Source organism: Macaca fascicularis, chromosome 12, assembly GCF_037993035.2.
Source record: "Macaca fascicularis isolate 582-1 chromosome 12, T2T-MFA8v1.1".
Lineage (NCBI taxonomy): Eukaryota > Metazoa > Chordata > Mammalia > Primates > Cercopithecidae > Macaca > Macaca fascicularis.
Genome location: NC_088386.1, coordinates 125,763,447 through 125,780,032, shown reverse-complemented (window position 1 = coordinate 125,780,032; position 16,586 = coordinate 125,763,447). Strand labels below are relative to the sequence as shown.

Here is a 16,586-nt window from a genome sequence, read left to right as displayed (position 1 = left end):
TTGTGTAGTAGTAGGAATGTGTTGGAAAAGACATTTCCAGTGGTACCACATGGAGAAGAGGTAGGAGATAGCTCTCCAGAGAACTTTAAAAATAAATAAGCAATGCGCTAAGAAAAAGTTTCTGTACATTAAAAATAGGTATGTGTACTTGATCTTCTAAAGTCACTTTAAAATGCATATGTAAGTTGGAAGATAACACTAATTATTTGAATGGAATAATTATTTATGGAATGAAGATCTTAAATCAACTTCCCTCACCTCTTCATCCCTGCCTGATTTTTTTTTTTTTTTTTTTGAGACGGAGTCTCGCTCTGTCTCCCAGGCTGGAGTGCAGTGGCCGGATCTCAGCTCACTGCAAGCTCCGCCTCCCGGGTCCACGCCATTCTCCTGCCTCAGCCTCCCGAGTAGCTGGGACTACAGGCGCCCGCCACCTCACCCGGCTAGTATTTTTTGTATTTTAGTAGAGACGGGGTTTCACTGTGTTAGCCAGGATGGTCTCGATCTCCTGACCTCATGATCCACCCGTCTCGGCCTCCCAAAGTGCTGGGATTACAGGCTTGAGCCACTGCGCCCGGCCGCCTGATTTTTATATAGCCTTATCAAATATATTGATATTGATGTTTGCTTTGACTTCTTATATAACAGAAGGAATCTTAAAGAAGCTGGAAAGTTTACTTATTTGATTGTTAGAATACTTTATCTTAGTGGGGGAGACTATATTTTCATAGTGGGACTGTGTAATAGGTCTGATATGTGTATGTCAGATTACCATGTGAAAGATTAACATGCCTTTAACATAGATCATGTAAGAATGGAAGATAGCATAAAAACATGACAGCGAATATTTATTATTCAGTTGTCTATTTCGAATTTTTAAGTAACGTAACATAACTCAGAGTAAAAGCCATTCCAGTATTGGTAGTGACCTACCTTTGGTGACTCCTTTTAAGTAGGCAGACATATTAATTGAGCTCATTTCTCCTGCAAAATGATGAGATTGGAGTCATTTAGTAATAGTCTAATGTAATGAGAAATACATTTTAAAATTTATAAAATTTCAAGTAGACAAGGAAAGTAAATCATGTAAGTAGGAAGTACCCCAAAGCATCTTAACTATTCTTACGTAAGAGTCCAGTAAGTAAAATATCTAAGGTCACTGTCACTCCTCAATCTGATTCTCTTACAATATTGTTTTAAAAATTCAAAGCTTGCAACTGGATACATACAGTTTTAATTATATCACATTTCAAAAGCCAAACCTTGCAAATTGCTGCTGCTTTGAAAGACTGAAACCTTGAACTTTGAATAAATCAGGTTTTTTTTTAAAATTAGGAATACATGTTCTTTTTTTTTATTTTCCTCCGTCCCTTCATTTTCTTCCTTTTCTTTCACAAGGTCTTGCTTTGTCACCCAGGCTGGAGTGCAGTGGTGCGATCTGTGGCCTTGGACTCCTGGGCTTAAAGGATCCTCCCGCGTCAGCTTCCTAAGTCGCTGGAACTATAGACATGCATCACCATGCCCAGCTAATTTATTTTTATTTATTTATTTTTTGTAGAGACACAGGGTCTTACAGTGTTGTTGATACTGGTCTCAAACTCCTGGGCTCACCCATTCCTCCAGCCTCAGCCTCCCAAATTGCTGGGATTGCAGGCATGAGCCACAATATCCAGCCTGTGTTTTTTGTTTGCTGTTTTGGTTTGGTTTTCTTGTGAAGACAAGATCTACGTTGCCCAGGCTGGTCTCAGTTAGGCCTCAAGTGATCCTCCGGCCTTGGCCTCCCAAAGTGCTGGGATTACAGACATGAGCCACCATGCTCAGCCTGTTTTTGTTTGTTTGTTTTATAGACACGTCTATATTGAAGAACAGAACAATTAGGATTTTTAGGCAGACAATGCTAACTGCCAGTTTCATCTTTATCCAGAAGTTTAAAGATTATAGGAACAAGGGCATATATTCGTATACCAATATAATAAGGTGAAAAATTTTGAGGAAAAGAGTACATCTACATTTATGCCTAACTTCATTACACAAAACTTGGGGATAAGAGTATATTAATCTGACCAGTGACATTCTTGTTGAGTGGCATCATAAAGGTAATGATGAATGTAGTTTTGCTGCATCACAGAGCCTGGGAAAGAGGAGAGTGTGTGTGAGTGAGTGTGTGTGTGTGTGTGTGTGTGTGTGTGTGTACCTATGTATATGTGTTTTAATTGGTGTTCAGTAGGTTTACACTTAACTGTGTCCTCTCCTCTATTTAAATACTCCTTGCTTGATCAGCAGAATACAAGGAAATTTCAATTCTACAAAATACTGTATTTTTATATGGTCAGTTCTAAAGTTTTTTGTTTAGAACCAGTAAAGCAAAATTTTAACAACTTGCGAGATGCATGTTAAGATATATTCTTAATATACTCTGTTTTGCTTGCTTCAAGATGAGCTTTGGATTTGTGTAGTTGGCTAGCTTATGCACCTTTAATGTCAATAAATGTTCTTGTATCTGAAAAATAGGAATCATCTAACTTTATATCTGAAAGTGTTTTTGAAAAATAGTCTTAAGTGTAAGAATAGTATGTTCTAGCATAGTCAGTTTGCTAAATGGCCAAAAGAAGGGTAATCTATCTTTATCTTCTACAAAGTGATCTTCCTCAACTGCTTCAAACTGGAACTTTTCTTTCTCCATGAATGTCTCTGCCATATCTGATGTTCTGAAAATGTTTCAGACTTTTGGAAGAATAATCCATAAAAGGAATTTATATAGTCCTTCCAAAGTTTGACTTGGTTTATTGAAATATGCTGAGAAGTTACCAGTTATCAGTTTTCACTGCGTAAGTTGTGTTGCCCTGTTCAAGTGTTTTGGGCAGAGATAGAGATGTGAAAGCTAGTATGGTCTATCCTGGGTTCCGATTCTGTTGCAAATAATGATAACCTCTTTTCCACTAGAAAGCATTATACATAGCAGCTCTTTTACTGTGAGATTGTCTTTCAGACCACAATGTGTTTAAGGTAATCTCTCCTACTTTATCAGGAGTGGAGTTACGACAGTCTCACAGTCGTTTTATGATCGTGGCATGATTATGACAGCCATTAAAAATGTTTTTCTATCTAGTCTGTTGTTTTGGTTCTTCCCTTCCCTACTTCTCTGCAACTTAGTATGGTCCTCTTTTTCTTTTTTTTTTTTTTTTTTGAGACGGAGTCTTGCTCTGCCGCCCAGGCTGGGGTGCAGTGGCCGGATCTCAGCTCACTGCAAGCTCCGCCTCCCAGGTTTACGCCATTCTCCTGCCTCAGCCTCCCGAGTAGCTGGGACTACAGGCGCCCGCCACCTCACCCGGCTACTTTTTTGTATTTTTTAGTAGAGACGGGGTTTCACCGTGTTAGCCAGGATGGTCTCGATCTCCTGACCTCGTGATCCGCCCGTCTCGGCCTCCCAAAGTGCTGGGATTACAGGCTTGAGCCACCGCGCCCGGCCGTATGGTCCTCTTAAAGCTTACCACCAAGAATGGATAAACAGATTGTGGAACATTTACCCGCAAGAATATCACTCAGCAATGAAAAGGAATGAGTTACTAATATTTGTAAGAAAATGGAGTTCATTTCCAAAGCAGTGTATTCTTCTATTTATATGAAATTCTAAAATAGGCATAATAGCAACAGAAAGCAGATCAGTGATTGACAAGGGCCTTATGAGAGAGAGAGAGAGAGAGAGTGAGAGAGAGGATTACCTACAAGGATCAGGAAGGACCTTTTTAGAGTAATGGAAATGTTCTGTGTCTTAATGATGATGCTGGTTATATAGGTAAATACATTTGTCAAACTCGTTGAACCACTCACAATAAGTATGTTACTATCACATTTAAGTTATAGTCGAAGACAATGTAAAAGAAAGTTAAACAGTGAAGTCTATTTTAGGACATGAATAGTGAAAGAGTAAAATAAAGTTTGATTAAAAATAAAGGTAATTACATCACCTCAAAGCAGTGTAGTCCACAGTACATTAATTTGAATATTTTATTTTTAATGTCTCAAAAGTGTGTGCTACTGTCTATTGCTGTATAATGGTATGTATAGAGATATTTTAGTATTACTTGAATGAAGTACTACGTAATACTAATGACAAGAATACAGGGTTTGTTAAAGTGCTTTGTCATAAGCAAAACCACTGTTTTTTGGTGTGTTTTAATATAACGTACATTTGTGGTTTTTTCTCTCTAAACTATACATTTGTAAGTCTACTTTAACTTAGTCACACAAATCCAATGGAAAAGCAAGTGTAAAATTTAATACTTTCTGAAATACTATTTTTAAATAATTTATGAATTTTTAAAATATTAAATGTGATGCTAATTAGCCGAACGTATTACCAAGCTAGCTCCCTAGATCTGTTCCCATGCCCTGTCTCTTAGGTGACCAGATTGTGTGCCCTGACAAAGACAGCATAGGATATCAAGCATATGATTATATCAAGTAATTCTGGCAATATGCTATATAGAAAACCAATCTAAAAATAAGATTGAAATTTTAGAAACTCTTAAGCCAATCATCTTTTCCCAATTAAAGTTTCATTCTTTGATTCTTTTAAGTCAGCTTCACTTGTTTAGATAATCTTTCACAAAAGTTATTTAGAAAAAGGCCCAAAAGATATAATTTAGATGTCTAAAAGGTAATGCCTGTCCAAACATAGATTTTTATCCTTAAAACTTCTGTTTCATGTTCACAGATTCATGAAGAAGTTTGAGTTTTCTAGCAACTCTCCTTTTAAGTCTGCTATAAAGACCATCCCAAGTTGAATGAGCTGAAGTTTTAATTTGAGTGTAAAAGATCAAGAAAATGTCTAGAATCCTTTTTACTGTTTCTCTCCCAGATCTTTTACTGCTGCTTTTTCCCAATCAAAGGAGTAAAGAATTAGTTTTTCCCCTTTAAAGCAATGAAATCAGCAAAATTAAAACTTCCTGAAAAGAAGCAAGTGACCAGGACCAATTGTACAATTAGTCTCTGAAAAAGTTAACAGCTATTTAAGATGATGCTGAGTTCTCATGGAAATATGGTAACTTTGGAGACCGTTCACTATTGGAGGTCTTTGTTTAGATTGAGCATACTGCCTTGTATGTCATTTATGGTAACATTTTGAGGGTTGGGCGAGGGTGGATGCTATCTTGGCTTTCTTATTGTTCATAAAATAGTAATAAACTTTACTTAATTGATACACTGTTTTTGAGCCTATTGACCTGTGAAGGCATTAATTAGCTTCCAGAATACCGTGAAAAGTGTGCTTAATTGACTCTTCCCCCTAATTATACAGTCTTTTATAAATCAGACTTCCTGATAACCTTCAGTCCAAGGTTATGCATGTACCTTTCTGATGAGTGGTATAACTCATTTAGTTCTCTCATACCTTATTGATGAGCCTTATATAAACTAACTGAAATAGGACAATATAAGAACAGTGTAATAAAGTTGATAAACTTCATAACGTTTAGTAAATTCTTGAAATAAATGGTATATACAAAAAAACTCGCCTTTGTTAGTGGAGAAGAATAACAGATGAGAAAAGAACTTTGAAAGAGGAGAGATAGGCAGGACTCTGGGGATAGCTTGGGTCAAGGTTGGGCCCAAGTGAGAAGACCGATCCTGAAGTGGAGGACCAAGTACCATTAGCTTTTTCATTATGAACAGGCTCTGGAAATAAAGCTAGCAATACTGCTGGAGAGGTTATGAAAAGATTCTGTCAAGTTTTGAACATGATGACCTGAAGAATTTTATAATTTTTAATTAATGATAATTTCTCATTATAAAATTACACTTTTCCATTTTCCATGGATAGGTTTAAGAAAATCTACGAAGAAGCGCAGTGAATCTCCACCTGCTGAGCTCCCCAGTTTGAGGCGGAGCACACGCCAAAAGACCACGGGCTCCTGTGCTAGTACCAGGTAATTTGGGTTTTTTTCATTTATAGTGAGTTTATTTGTCTTCTGTTGCTTAGTTTCAGCTTTCATCAGAATCCTTAACTCCATAGATTGTTTTTTATTTTGTTTTTGTTTTTTGACAGTCTTGCTCTTGTCACCCAGGCTGGAGTGCAATGGCACGATCTTGGCTCACTGCAACCTATACCTCCCGGGTTCAGGTGATTCTCCTGCCTCAGCCTCCCGAGTAGCTGGGATTATGGGTGTCTGCCACCCCACCCAGCTAATTTTTGTATTTTTAGTAGAGATGGGGTTTCACCATGTTGGCCAGGCTGGTCTCCCACCTCCCAGCCTCAAGTGATCCACCCGCCTTAGCCTCTCATAGTGCTGGGACTACAGGCGTGAGCCACTGTGCCCGACGATTTTTAAAAAATTATCTAATTTTTTTTTTACTTGAGTAAAGACGTATTCTAACATAACTGGCGTTATCTTTGTGAATTTCTCTGCAATATTTATTTACATGTTTTTATTAAGTTTTAATCATTCTATTTCTTGACGATACTTTTATCGTCTACTTTTCCTTTGTTGTTGTGCTATTTTCACAATGCTGTTGACAGTAGCAGGACCTTTGGCTGTTTACAAAGTTCTAGTCTGTCAAGCATGTTTATGCAGATTTGGATTGTTTTTAAAAGGTAGTTAAGTTTCCCAATAGTGTGATTAATGAATTGAAAAGGATGCCTCTTCTAATGGTTGTACTGTTGCCTAATTGGTTTCTAAAAGTGTTAGAACCAGTTACTAAGTTTAATGAATGGAGGGGGAAATGTACTTAATTTTTATATTGTATCACCTTACTCTCAAGAACAAGTGTAGGTATTATGTGTTCTCTCACATCTCCAATTCTAGATTCTGTAGATCTCTTTTTCAAAACAACTATCTTTGATGTGATACAGTTAATAGTTCACATAACTTTATTAATTGATTGAGAATCTTAGGCTAAAAGTAGAAATCTTTTTCCTGCAACTTCTTCTGTAAGCTTTTCAGGCTTGTTCAGTTGGTCAGGTGCCATTCCATGGCTAATTATTCAGTAGCTATATATGAGTTCTCTCTCTGTGTATAGTCATGCCACTTTTAATGAGGAGGACACGTTCTGAGATATGTGTCATTAGGTGATTTTGCCATGCAAACATCATGAAGAACACTTAAAACACAAACCTAGATAGTATAGCTTACTACACATCTAGGCCATGTGGTAGCCTGTTGCTCCTAGGCCACAAACCTGTAAAACGTGTTACCTTACAGAATACTGTAGACAAGTGTAACACAATGGCAAGCATTTATGCATCTAAACGTAGAAAAGGTACAGTAAAAACACAGTATTAATAATCTTGCAGGACCACGGTCATACATGTGGTTTGTCCTTGACAGAAACAACATTATGCAGCACACGACTGTAGCTTGTTCCCTCTAGTAAATGCATGCAAACTAGTGATGGGGTGGGGGAATGGTTTTAGTTTACCTTTTCCCACTCAGGTTAGCAGAGGGGTCTTTCCACTTTTGGTTCTTATCTAAGATAACCTATTTTCTCTACTCTTGGCGGTGTTACAGTAGTGACATAAGTAAACAGTACAACTTGGTGCCTATAAATCATGAAAAAGATAGCCTTGCCACCTTAAATCTTTTCCACCTGGTTTTAAATTTTTTAGATTGTTTAAAATACCTGGATTTAGTACACCTGTTTGCTTTTGAGGTTGCATAGCAACTTTTCTGAGGATTTCTGAAGAAACTTCTTAATTTTCCAGAGTTTTTTATCCTATTTTGGGCCATATTTTGAATCTTAATTACTCAAGGTTTAGTCTGAGATGCAAACTGAATTTATTGTGTCTGAAAATTAATTTTAAGCCGTATGCGAAGTCAGGTAATCTAGTGTTGTAATTGTCTTGCTTGCCCTGCTGTTCTCTGCAACCACCTCTCCTTCTACTCACGATAGTTAGTGTGTGTGAAATTACCCACTGTAGGGTTTGATCATGCTGTGCACAGGCCGTCTCATCTAGCCACCTGTTTGAAGTGCTCTTCATGGCAAATCTTTTCTGAATTAGTTGAGATTCTGCTTACGTTTAGTGCCTTGGTCACCTACTAAGGGTGTCCTTGTTTCTCTTTAGAGTAGCACTCCTTGAGGGCAGCAACCCTACGTATCCAAAGTGGTCAGTCCAGTGTGCTGGTGGAGATTAGATCTTAAATGAGTGAATTTGAATCCCACTAATTTGTAGCTTTGTAAAATGGGTTGGGAATGAGCTGTTTCCTTGTGAAAGAAAGATTCGTTAAGCAAATTTCTGTGTAGGGAAGCTTTTTCTGTAATGAGAATAAACTCTTCCATTGCTCTCAGGTAAGCAGAGCCTTCATTTGTAGGTCAGTTGTGCCTGCTTCTCTCACTTCACTGTAGTGTGACTTTAATCTAAAACATGTCTTTACTAATAGGCTTCTGCCTTTCTTAAGATAATTTGGGGAGCTTTGTTTAAATGCTATCAAGTTTGAATAATTTGGGGGGAAGTATTTTTGCTTCTCCCCGGTTTGCTTACTGATTTTGCTATTAAAGGAGAAAAAAAGGTTTATCATCAATAAAATGTAATTTTCTTTAGGAGAAATAAGTGGTCATTCTTTTCTCATAATTTATTCTGTGTCTCTGTCCTAAATGAATGTCTTTCCCAAATGTTATCTGTATTTATTAATAATATTAAATCCATAACTTAAAGAATGGAGTTATTCACTATTAGGATGATTATTTTTGTATGATTTAGGTAATCTAGAACATAGGGGCTGGGAATTTTTTTCCCATCTCCTCCTCCCTTCCTCACATTCTCAGTGTTAATCTGCAGTTCTTTTGTATGAATTTTTTTGTGTTGTTTTTGTTGCCCAAGATGGAGTGCAGTGGCATGATCTCGGCTCACTGCAACCTCCGCCTCCCAGGTTCGAGCAATTCTCTTGTCTTGGCCTCCCAAGTAGGTGGGACTACAGGCACATGCCACTAACCCAGCTAATTTTTGCATTTTTAGTAGAGACAGGGTTTCATGATATTGGTCAGGCTGGTCTTGAACTCCTGAGCTCAGGTGATACACCTGCCCGGCCTCCCAAAGTGCTGGGATTACAGGTGTGAGCCACTGCACCCAGCCAGTATTAATACATTAATCCACTGTTTACCCTGGGAATGATGCTGTATTTTAAAGGAATTGAATTTTCTCTGCAGGAAGAGTCACTTTTCTGTTTAGTTGGAAGTGTTTTAAAAATCATTTCTGTTTCTAAGGATGACAACAGCTCCCAGTAACACAAAAGCTTGTATTGTAAATGCAGTATAACTTGGAAGAATTTTAAATATACAAAGTCTTGGTTGTTATACATGGTGATTTTCTGCACTTACTTTTATTTAAAAAGAGGACGAAGAAGAAACTGGCTTTGTGCTCCATGAATTTGAGCTTTGTGTTGTCTATACATTGCTCCTGGTTCACTGGTAATGCTGCCCATGATGACATTTTTCTGTTGTAGTCGGCGAGGCTCTGGCCTGGGCAAAAGAGGAGCAGCTGAAGCTCGTCGACAGGAGAAAATGGCAGACCCTGAAAGCAACCAGGAGGCAGTAAATTCTTCAGCTGCTCGGACGGATGAAGCTCCCCAAGGAGCTGCGGGTAGGTAGATTCGTACTTCTTAGCTTTAAAATGCATTTCTGTCTTTTATAGATTTGATGGGTGGAGGGAGGGATGTATGCTAGGTGTTACTATCATATAAACTTCTTGTTCTGTTTTGTTTTACTTTACCAGTTTGATATTTTGATTAGTTGGAAATGGTTGCCATTTTAAAATTCTCATCCTAATTTGCGCTAATTACGTTCAAAAGGCTTTTAGGAAGAAGTAAACTCTGTTTAAGCTTTTTATATATTGACTAGTGCGTATAACTGCCCATTGATTGAAATAATTTAAATTCATAGTAAAAATATAAGAATATAGTTTAAATTGCTTCACACACGTATAAATTTTAATTTAGAATTTTTGTAAGCCCTAAAATACGAGTATTCAGTTTGAACCTTAGCTATAAGAACAGTGTTTGTATTGTTATGGGCTTCTCATTTTTTTTTTTTTTTTTTTTTTGAGACGGAGTCTCACTCTGTCGCCCAGGCTGGAGTGCAGTGGCCAGATCTCAGCTCACCGCAAGCTCCGCCTCCCGAGTAGCTGGGACTACAGGCACCAGCCACCTCGCCCGACTAGTTTTTTGTGTTTTTTAGTAGAGATGGGGTTTCACCGTGTTAGCCAGGATGGTCTCGATCTCCTGACCTCGTGATCCGCCCGTCTCGGCCTCCCAAAGTGCTGGGATTACAGGCTTGAGCCACTGCGCCCAGCCAGGCTTCTCATTTTTATTCTTGATATATTAGAAGCACAAAAATTAAGACTTTTCTCTCAGCTTTAAATATGTACCCATTACCTATACCAAAACAAGGCTAATACTTCAACTATTAATTCTGGCTGATGGATATCAAAATACAGTTTGTATTGACATTTCTCAGTGACGTGAACAACAGGTAAAGAATGTTAAAATCAATCACTATAGGCTTACGTGTATGAGCCTTATATCAGATGATACACACAGGTTTAGATGTGGACATATACTTCCTTTTGAACAAAGATATTTCAGATACTATTGTTTACTATTAGTATACATTGTCATTTTCTTTAATGTCTGTAGTTGATCATGCCATAGTTTGCCAGGAAGGTTGTGGTTTACCCACTACTGATGTCTTCTTGTTCTATCTAGCTTAGCATTTTTTTAACCACTACACTTTCTTAGTTTTATATGATAAATTATGTGGTGGGAGAGGAGTTTTTTCCCATATTTGTTTTCCTAGTTTTTCTGAAGGTTTAAATGGTAGATATTTGGAAAGTCCATTTCATTGCAACTCATTAAAACTGGTTGTGACTCACAGTCTATCCCAGTATTGTATGCTCCTTCCCAGTTTTTAATGTTTATTCAAAGCCTGAATGTGGAAATGGAGTAATTCCCAAATGGGTAACAGAAAAGGAGCTGCAGGCTATTAATGTAGACTTACTACAGTAATTATTATAACGAATATTTATACAGTGTATACCACATTGCAGTCCAGCCATAGTATTAAGTACTTTACATATATTCTCTTTCAATATTCCAAACAGCCTCCTGAGGTATGAGTGCTCTTATTACCATTTTATAAGTGAGGAAAAACGGAGACAAACATTGCTTATGCTTGCTCAGGGTTACAAGCTGTGATGTGTGACTTCCCAAAGCCAGGCATATTTGTAACATCATTGTTGTCTAATACAGTTGCAAGAGTTTATATAATTTATACAAATATATAATTGAAGGCTGGAATGGGAATGGGCTGTAAAATTTTGTTCCCCTATTTATTTACCTAAGAGAATAAAAGCATACAGGAATCAGGCTCATCCAACTGCCTTTCTAAGCACTTTGAGGCATTCCGTTGTCATTTATGTTTGAAATTACAGTGTGATACAAGTGTTTCCCAAACTGTGCATTGTAACTGGTGATAAAAAAATACATCTGGCATGTGCACTTGTGTTAGAGGGCTGACTTCATTACATTCTGGAGGATAGATCTCTTATGAATTATAGGAATTTCTCTGCTGACTCTTGAAAGTATTTATGGGGAAATAAGCTAATTATTTAGCAGCTTTACGTTAAGTTCTTCATGGTAATGTGCTTTAGCTTCTGCATGTGTAAAATGGGAATGTAAAAGAAAATACAAACCTAAATTAGTATGGTGTATAGGTTCGTGGACTTAGGGCTCCTTTTGACAAGTAAACGTTTTCAGATAGTACTTGTATAGTAGATATAAGACTCCGTTGAAAACATTTATTTGGAAATAATGTTGTTGTTATTTTAAAAAGCCCAACCACATTAGCTCTTCATGTAAGAAATGCTAGCCTTTGAAGTTGAAAGTTAAGTGTTTGCCACACTTTCGCAAGAGTCAGAGGCAGACTCCTGTGCATTCTTTTTTTTTTTTTTTTTTTTTCCTTTCTTTTTTTGAGGATAAGTTTCTCTCTGTTGCCCAGGCTGGAGTGCAGCATTGCAATCTCAGCTCACTGCAGTCTCTGCCTCCTGGATCTGAGTGATTCTCTTGCCTCAGCCTCCTAAGTAGTTGGGACTACAGGCGCCCACCACCACGCCTGGCTAATTTTTGTATTTTTAGTACAGAAGGGGTTTCACCATGTTGGCCAGGCTGCGCTCCAACTCCTGACCTCAAGTGATCTGCCCACCTTGACCTCCCAAAGTGCTGGGATTACAGGCGTGAGTCTCCACACCTGGTCTCCTGTGCATTCTTAGTTTTGGACATAATCTGTATAGACCTTTATAGTGTTGATAAAGTCTTGCAAATGCTAGGGGTACTAAAGTAAGGAATGAAGTATTTTTCTTTATTCTTGTAAAATAATGTCACTCCATTTTGCATTGGGTAACTTTATAGTTTCAGAAGAAATGATCAGGGTTAGATCACATAAAGAAGTATTCCAATTTTGTTAACTTTGCATCTGTTGGTTAAAGTATAAAAACTTGTCACTCCATAATAGAATGTTTGTATTCTGATTTAGACAATATCGTTCTCCATTGTTTTCACTTATGTGTATTGTAAACTGTCTTACACGGTACTGTGAAGATATTTTAAGACTAAACAGGAGAAATATCTGTTGAAAATCTGGCATTGGATTTTATCTACTGATAGTAGATAAAATTACTATCTACTAGATAGTAGATAGTATTTGACTCTGGGAACAAATCTGGCCTATGCCCAAGTAGGTTTGAAGCCTTGACTAAGGAACTGTAGCCAACTCCTGTTGATTAATTACATTTTCATATCTGCATGACTTTACAGAACAGCCATCTCTATACTCCTAATTAAATTAGCCAGTGGCTTGGCTGGCTTAGGTTTTCTAATTTTGTAAAACATACAAAACTAGTGTTTTTTTTTTTTTTTTTTGTAAAACCAAACTCATTTTGTAAAACATACAAAAATAGTTTTTATATATGTTTTACAAAATTAGAAAACTCGTAACTCCTATCTGAACTCCCACTTTAGATAACCTAAACTACATAAAAGGGAACAAAAGCTTAATACTTGCTATCAGAGGTCTGGCAAAAGAATTCTTTTCTTCACAGTTAGTTTCCAATTTCTGTCAAAACCAGCACCCTACCCTCTACTGATAATCAGACTTTTGACAGTAGCTCACACCTCTCACCCCAACACTCGGAGGCTGAGGCAGGTGGATCACTTGAGTTCAGGAGTTTGAGATTAGCCTGGGCAACGTGGTGAAACCCTGTCTCTACAACAAAATACAAAACTGAGCTAGGCTTGGTGGCATGTGCCTGTGATACCAGCTCCTCAGGAGGCGAAGGCGGAAGGATCACTTGAGCCCTGGAGACGGAAGTTGCAGTGAGCTGTAAATTGCACCACTGCACTTCAGCTTGGTCAAGAGAGCAAGACCCTGTCTCAAAAAATAAAAATAAAAAAGGTTCTGTGGCTCCCCAAAGGTTGGGACTCTGCTATAATAGAACCTTAGCATCTCTTTTAATTATGTTCTTCTGTAGGTTTTATGTTTTGATTAATTGATGTCTTTGTGGCAGTGAAGTTTTGAGATATTCATTATGAAAGTGGTTAGAATAAAATGTTTAAGAAGTAATGTAAGGTAGAAACCTTTAATGGTTGTAGGTCTGGAGAACATTTTAAAGTAAAATCAAGTAGATTCTCTGATCATTAAACTTAAAAACCCAGCAGTACTCTAACAGGTTAGATTTTTGTGTGTGCGTTTTTTAATGTCTGGGCTCCAGAGTGTGGTTTAAAAATACCAACTATTTCATTTGTAAAAACTTGGTATTTGCTTCCCACATAGATAGAATAGTCTTAAGATAAGTTTAAGAGCCATTTCAGTTATAATTGTACCTGGTAACAGTATTTGTTAACAGCATTTCTGTATAATGTGAAGAAGCAACTTTATTTGAATTAAAAATCACTGCTAAAGAATATGTTTGAGTCATATAGTTTCTAAGGGTAGAACCTGTGAAGTCAGGCTTCCTAAGTTCAGATCTCCGATCCATAACTAGCTATCTGACATTGGCCAAGTATGCTCAGAGTCACAAAACCTTGGTTTCCTTATGTGCATGATGATTATAATACCTTTTGTACAGTTAGGAGGAAACTTAGACAATGCCTATGTATAGTAAGTGTTTCATAAATGCTGCGTACCTGTAAGTAGCATTATAGTGTGTGTGTAGTTACTGGTTAATTTCCTTTTTCTTTACCAGAAGTGTGGATTTTGCTTAACCTTTATACAACTTCAGTGTTTCTGGTTAATCTGTTTCTCTATGGCTCTAAACCTTTGGGAGTGGTGGGGGAGTTTCCAACATTTTTGTAAAAGGCCAGATAGTAAATGTTTGATGCTTTATGTAGTCTCTGTTGCAAGTACTCAGTTCTGTAATTACAGCGTGAAAGCAGCCACAGACCTGTAAATGAATGAGTACAGCTATGTTCTAATAAAACTTTTATTTACCAAACCATGTGGTGGACTGGATTCGGCCTTTGGGCCATATTTTGCTGACCCTGTTCTAAACCATAAGTTTTTCTAAGAATTTTTTTTTAATCCCATTAATGAAGTTACATAGAAAATACTTAATGGTATGTGAAGAGAATGGTAATATGAAAATACAGTCGGTGGCTGGTATTTTGGCATCTTTTTCTTCAGACAGGCTCTTTAAATTCACATATGTTATTCACACATGCCTCTTTAACAATTATGACAAAAATATTCTTCCTGGCTTGCATTCTGTCACAATCTGTTCAGTATATAGGGCTTAAGGTATTGTGGAAGAGCTTATGTAGATCAATCATCTGGGTTAAAAAAAGAAAAAGACCCAGAAAACAAACAAAAAGAACCCCCTTTGACCTCAGCAGACACCTAGAGGCACAATTAACTGCTAGTTTTGTAGGACTATGGTTTTACTTCCTGTTCAGATTCATAATAGACTCTGTCTCCATTAGCTCAGACTGGTTTTTTGTCATTGTTGGTCAGGTTAGCATTTCGATTCATAGTATCCTGAGTTTTAACTCTTCATTTTACACTAGTTTTGACACTTTATTGCCCTGTCTTTCATACTTTTTGTTTTTAGATAGAGTCTGGCCCTGCCGCTTAGGCTGGAGTGCGGTGGCATGATCATGGCACACTGCGGCCCCTACCTCCTGGGCCCAAGCAGTGCTCTCAACTCAGGCATGCCCAACTCAGTAGCTGGGACTACAAGTTGCACTATGTTACCCAGGCTGGCCTTGAACCCCTGAGCTTAAATGATCCTTCTGCCTTGACCCGCAAAGTGTTGGTATTACAGGTGTGAGCCACCATATCCAGCCTCCTTCATACTTCATAGCAGTCATCTGTTAGTTGTAATATCTTTTTGCACTCTTGAAGTTAATGAAAACAGATAAATGATTGTATCAAGACTGTAGTCCGGGAATGAAGCAGACTTAGAAGGCAGACATCTACATACAACCTTTCCCCCAAATGTCAATTTTGCCTTTTTATTATTTTTGTTACTAATTGGCCATCTGTTAAATAATCACAATTGTTTTAGCACTATGTTCTTTATTGACTTTCAGAGAGGGATTCAGGACATCTTAATTAAAGAACAGTTTCAAAGGCACAATAAATTTGTCAAAAGCCATGTATAAATGAAAAACAAGCATAAAAATACAACCTTTTTAATACTAAAATAGTTGAGTTCTCCTTTCGTTGCTGAAAGCTACAGGATAAAGTCTAGAAGAACAGCTGAGTATACTGTGGCTAGACAAGTTTAATTGCCTTTATTCATTGTAGTCCACAAAACTTTGGTTTTTCTAAGATAAGCCAGACATAATGTGTTGAAGTGCTCCTCTCCTAACCCTCATCTTTCCCCTCCACCCCAAGCCTCTAGTTCTGTTGCAGGGGCTGTTGGCATGACCACCTCTGGGGAGAGTGAATCAGATGATTCCGAGATGGGACGTTTGCAAGGTAAAAACAGTTATTGAGCCTACAAGAAACCATTACCATGAGCTACCTGTTAATACCATACTTTATTGAAATTAATTTAAATTCATTTGACCATAATCTAGCAGTACCTGTACCTCCAAGAAAAAAAACAAAAAAACTTCTTAGTAGCAATTTCATGATTTGGAATTAGAAGATGAGCTATCTGCCTCTAGGTGTTTACTGTTTAACTAGATAAAGCCTTACATATTTATTTTTGTTTAAATGTTTTTTTCTTTATTGTGGTTGCATGTATAGCTGGTTTCAGTAATAAATAAGTTAAAAATCTTGAAAAACGGGTACCTTAATATATTTTCGTCTGGAGTCCAGTAGCATTATGAATGCATTTAACCCACTTGGGACTAGTGTTCCATTATTGGAACGCTAAGGATGTGGGAGTTATTGATATCCTACTGCTCAAGGCCGTTGCCAAGGTCTGACTTTTCACTCATGCAAAAATTTAAAAAATTGCAACCTGCAGCATAAATGGGTTTTAATAAGGTGTTTGCCATGGTTTTTTATCTTCTTGATCCTGTTTCAAAAGGAATGTATAGTGTATATACAAATTGTAGTTTTTTTAAATGTTAACAAATGCTTTTACAAAAGCAGCCTAA

The 16,586-nt window shown here is 37.4% G+C and overlaps 1 protein-coding gene across 36 annotated transcripts in view; it reads left to right on the top strand.

Annotated features, from left to right (window-relative positions):
- TRIP12 (thyroid hormone receptor interactor 12) overlaps window positions 1–16,586 on the top strand; it is a 157,219-nt gene that overhangs the window by 77,798 nt on the left and 62,835 nt on the right. For all 36 annotated transcript variants that reach the window (XM_074010394.1, XM_045367828.3, XM_074010389.1 and 33 more), the window contains 3 exons: window positions 5,819–5,924; window positions 9,435–9,571; window positions 15,874–15,957. In XM_074010394.1, coding sequence (XP_073866495.1) covers window positions 5,819–5,924; window positions 9,435–9,571; window positions 15,874–15,957 — 327 coding nt within the window. The remainder of the gene's footprint in view (window positions 1–5,818; window positions 5,925–9,434; window positions 9,572–15,873; window positions 15,958–16,586) is intronic.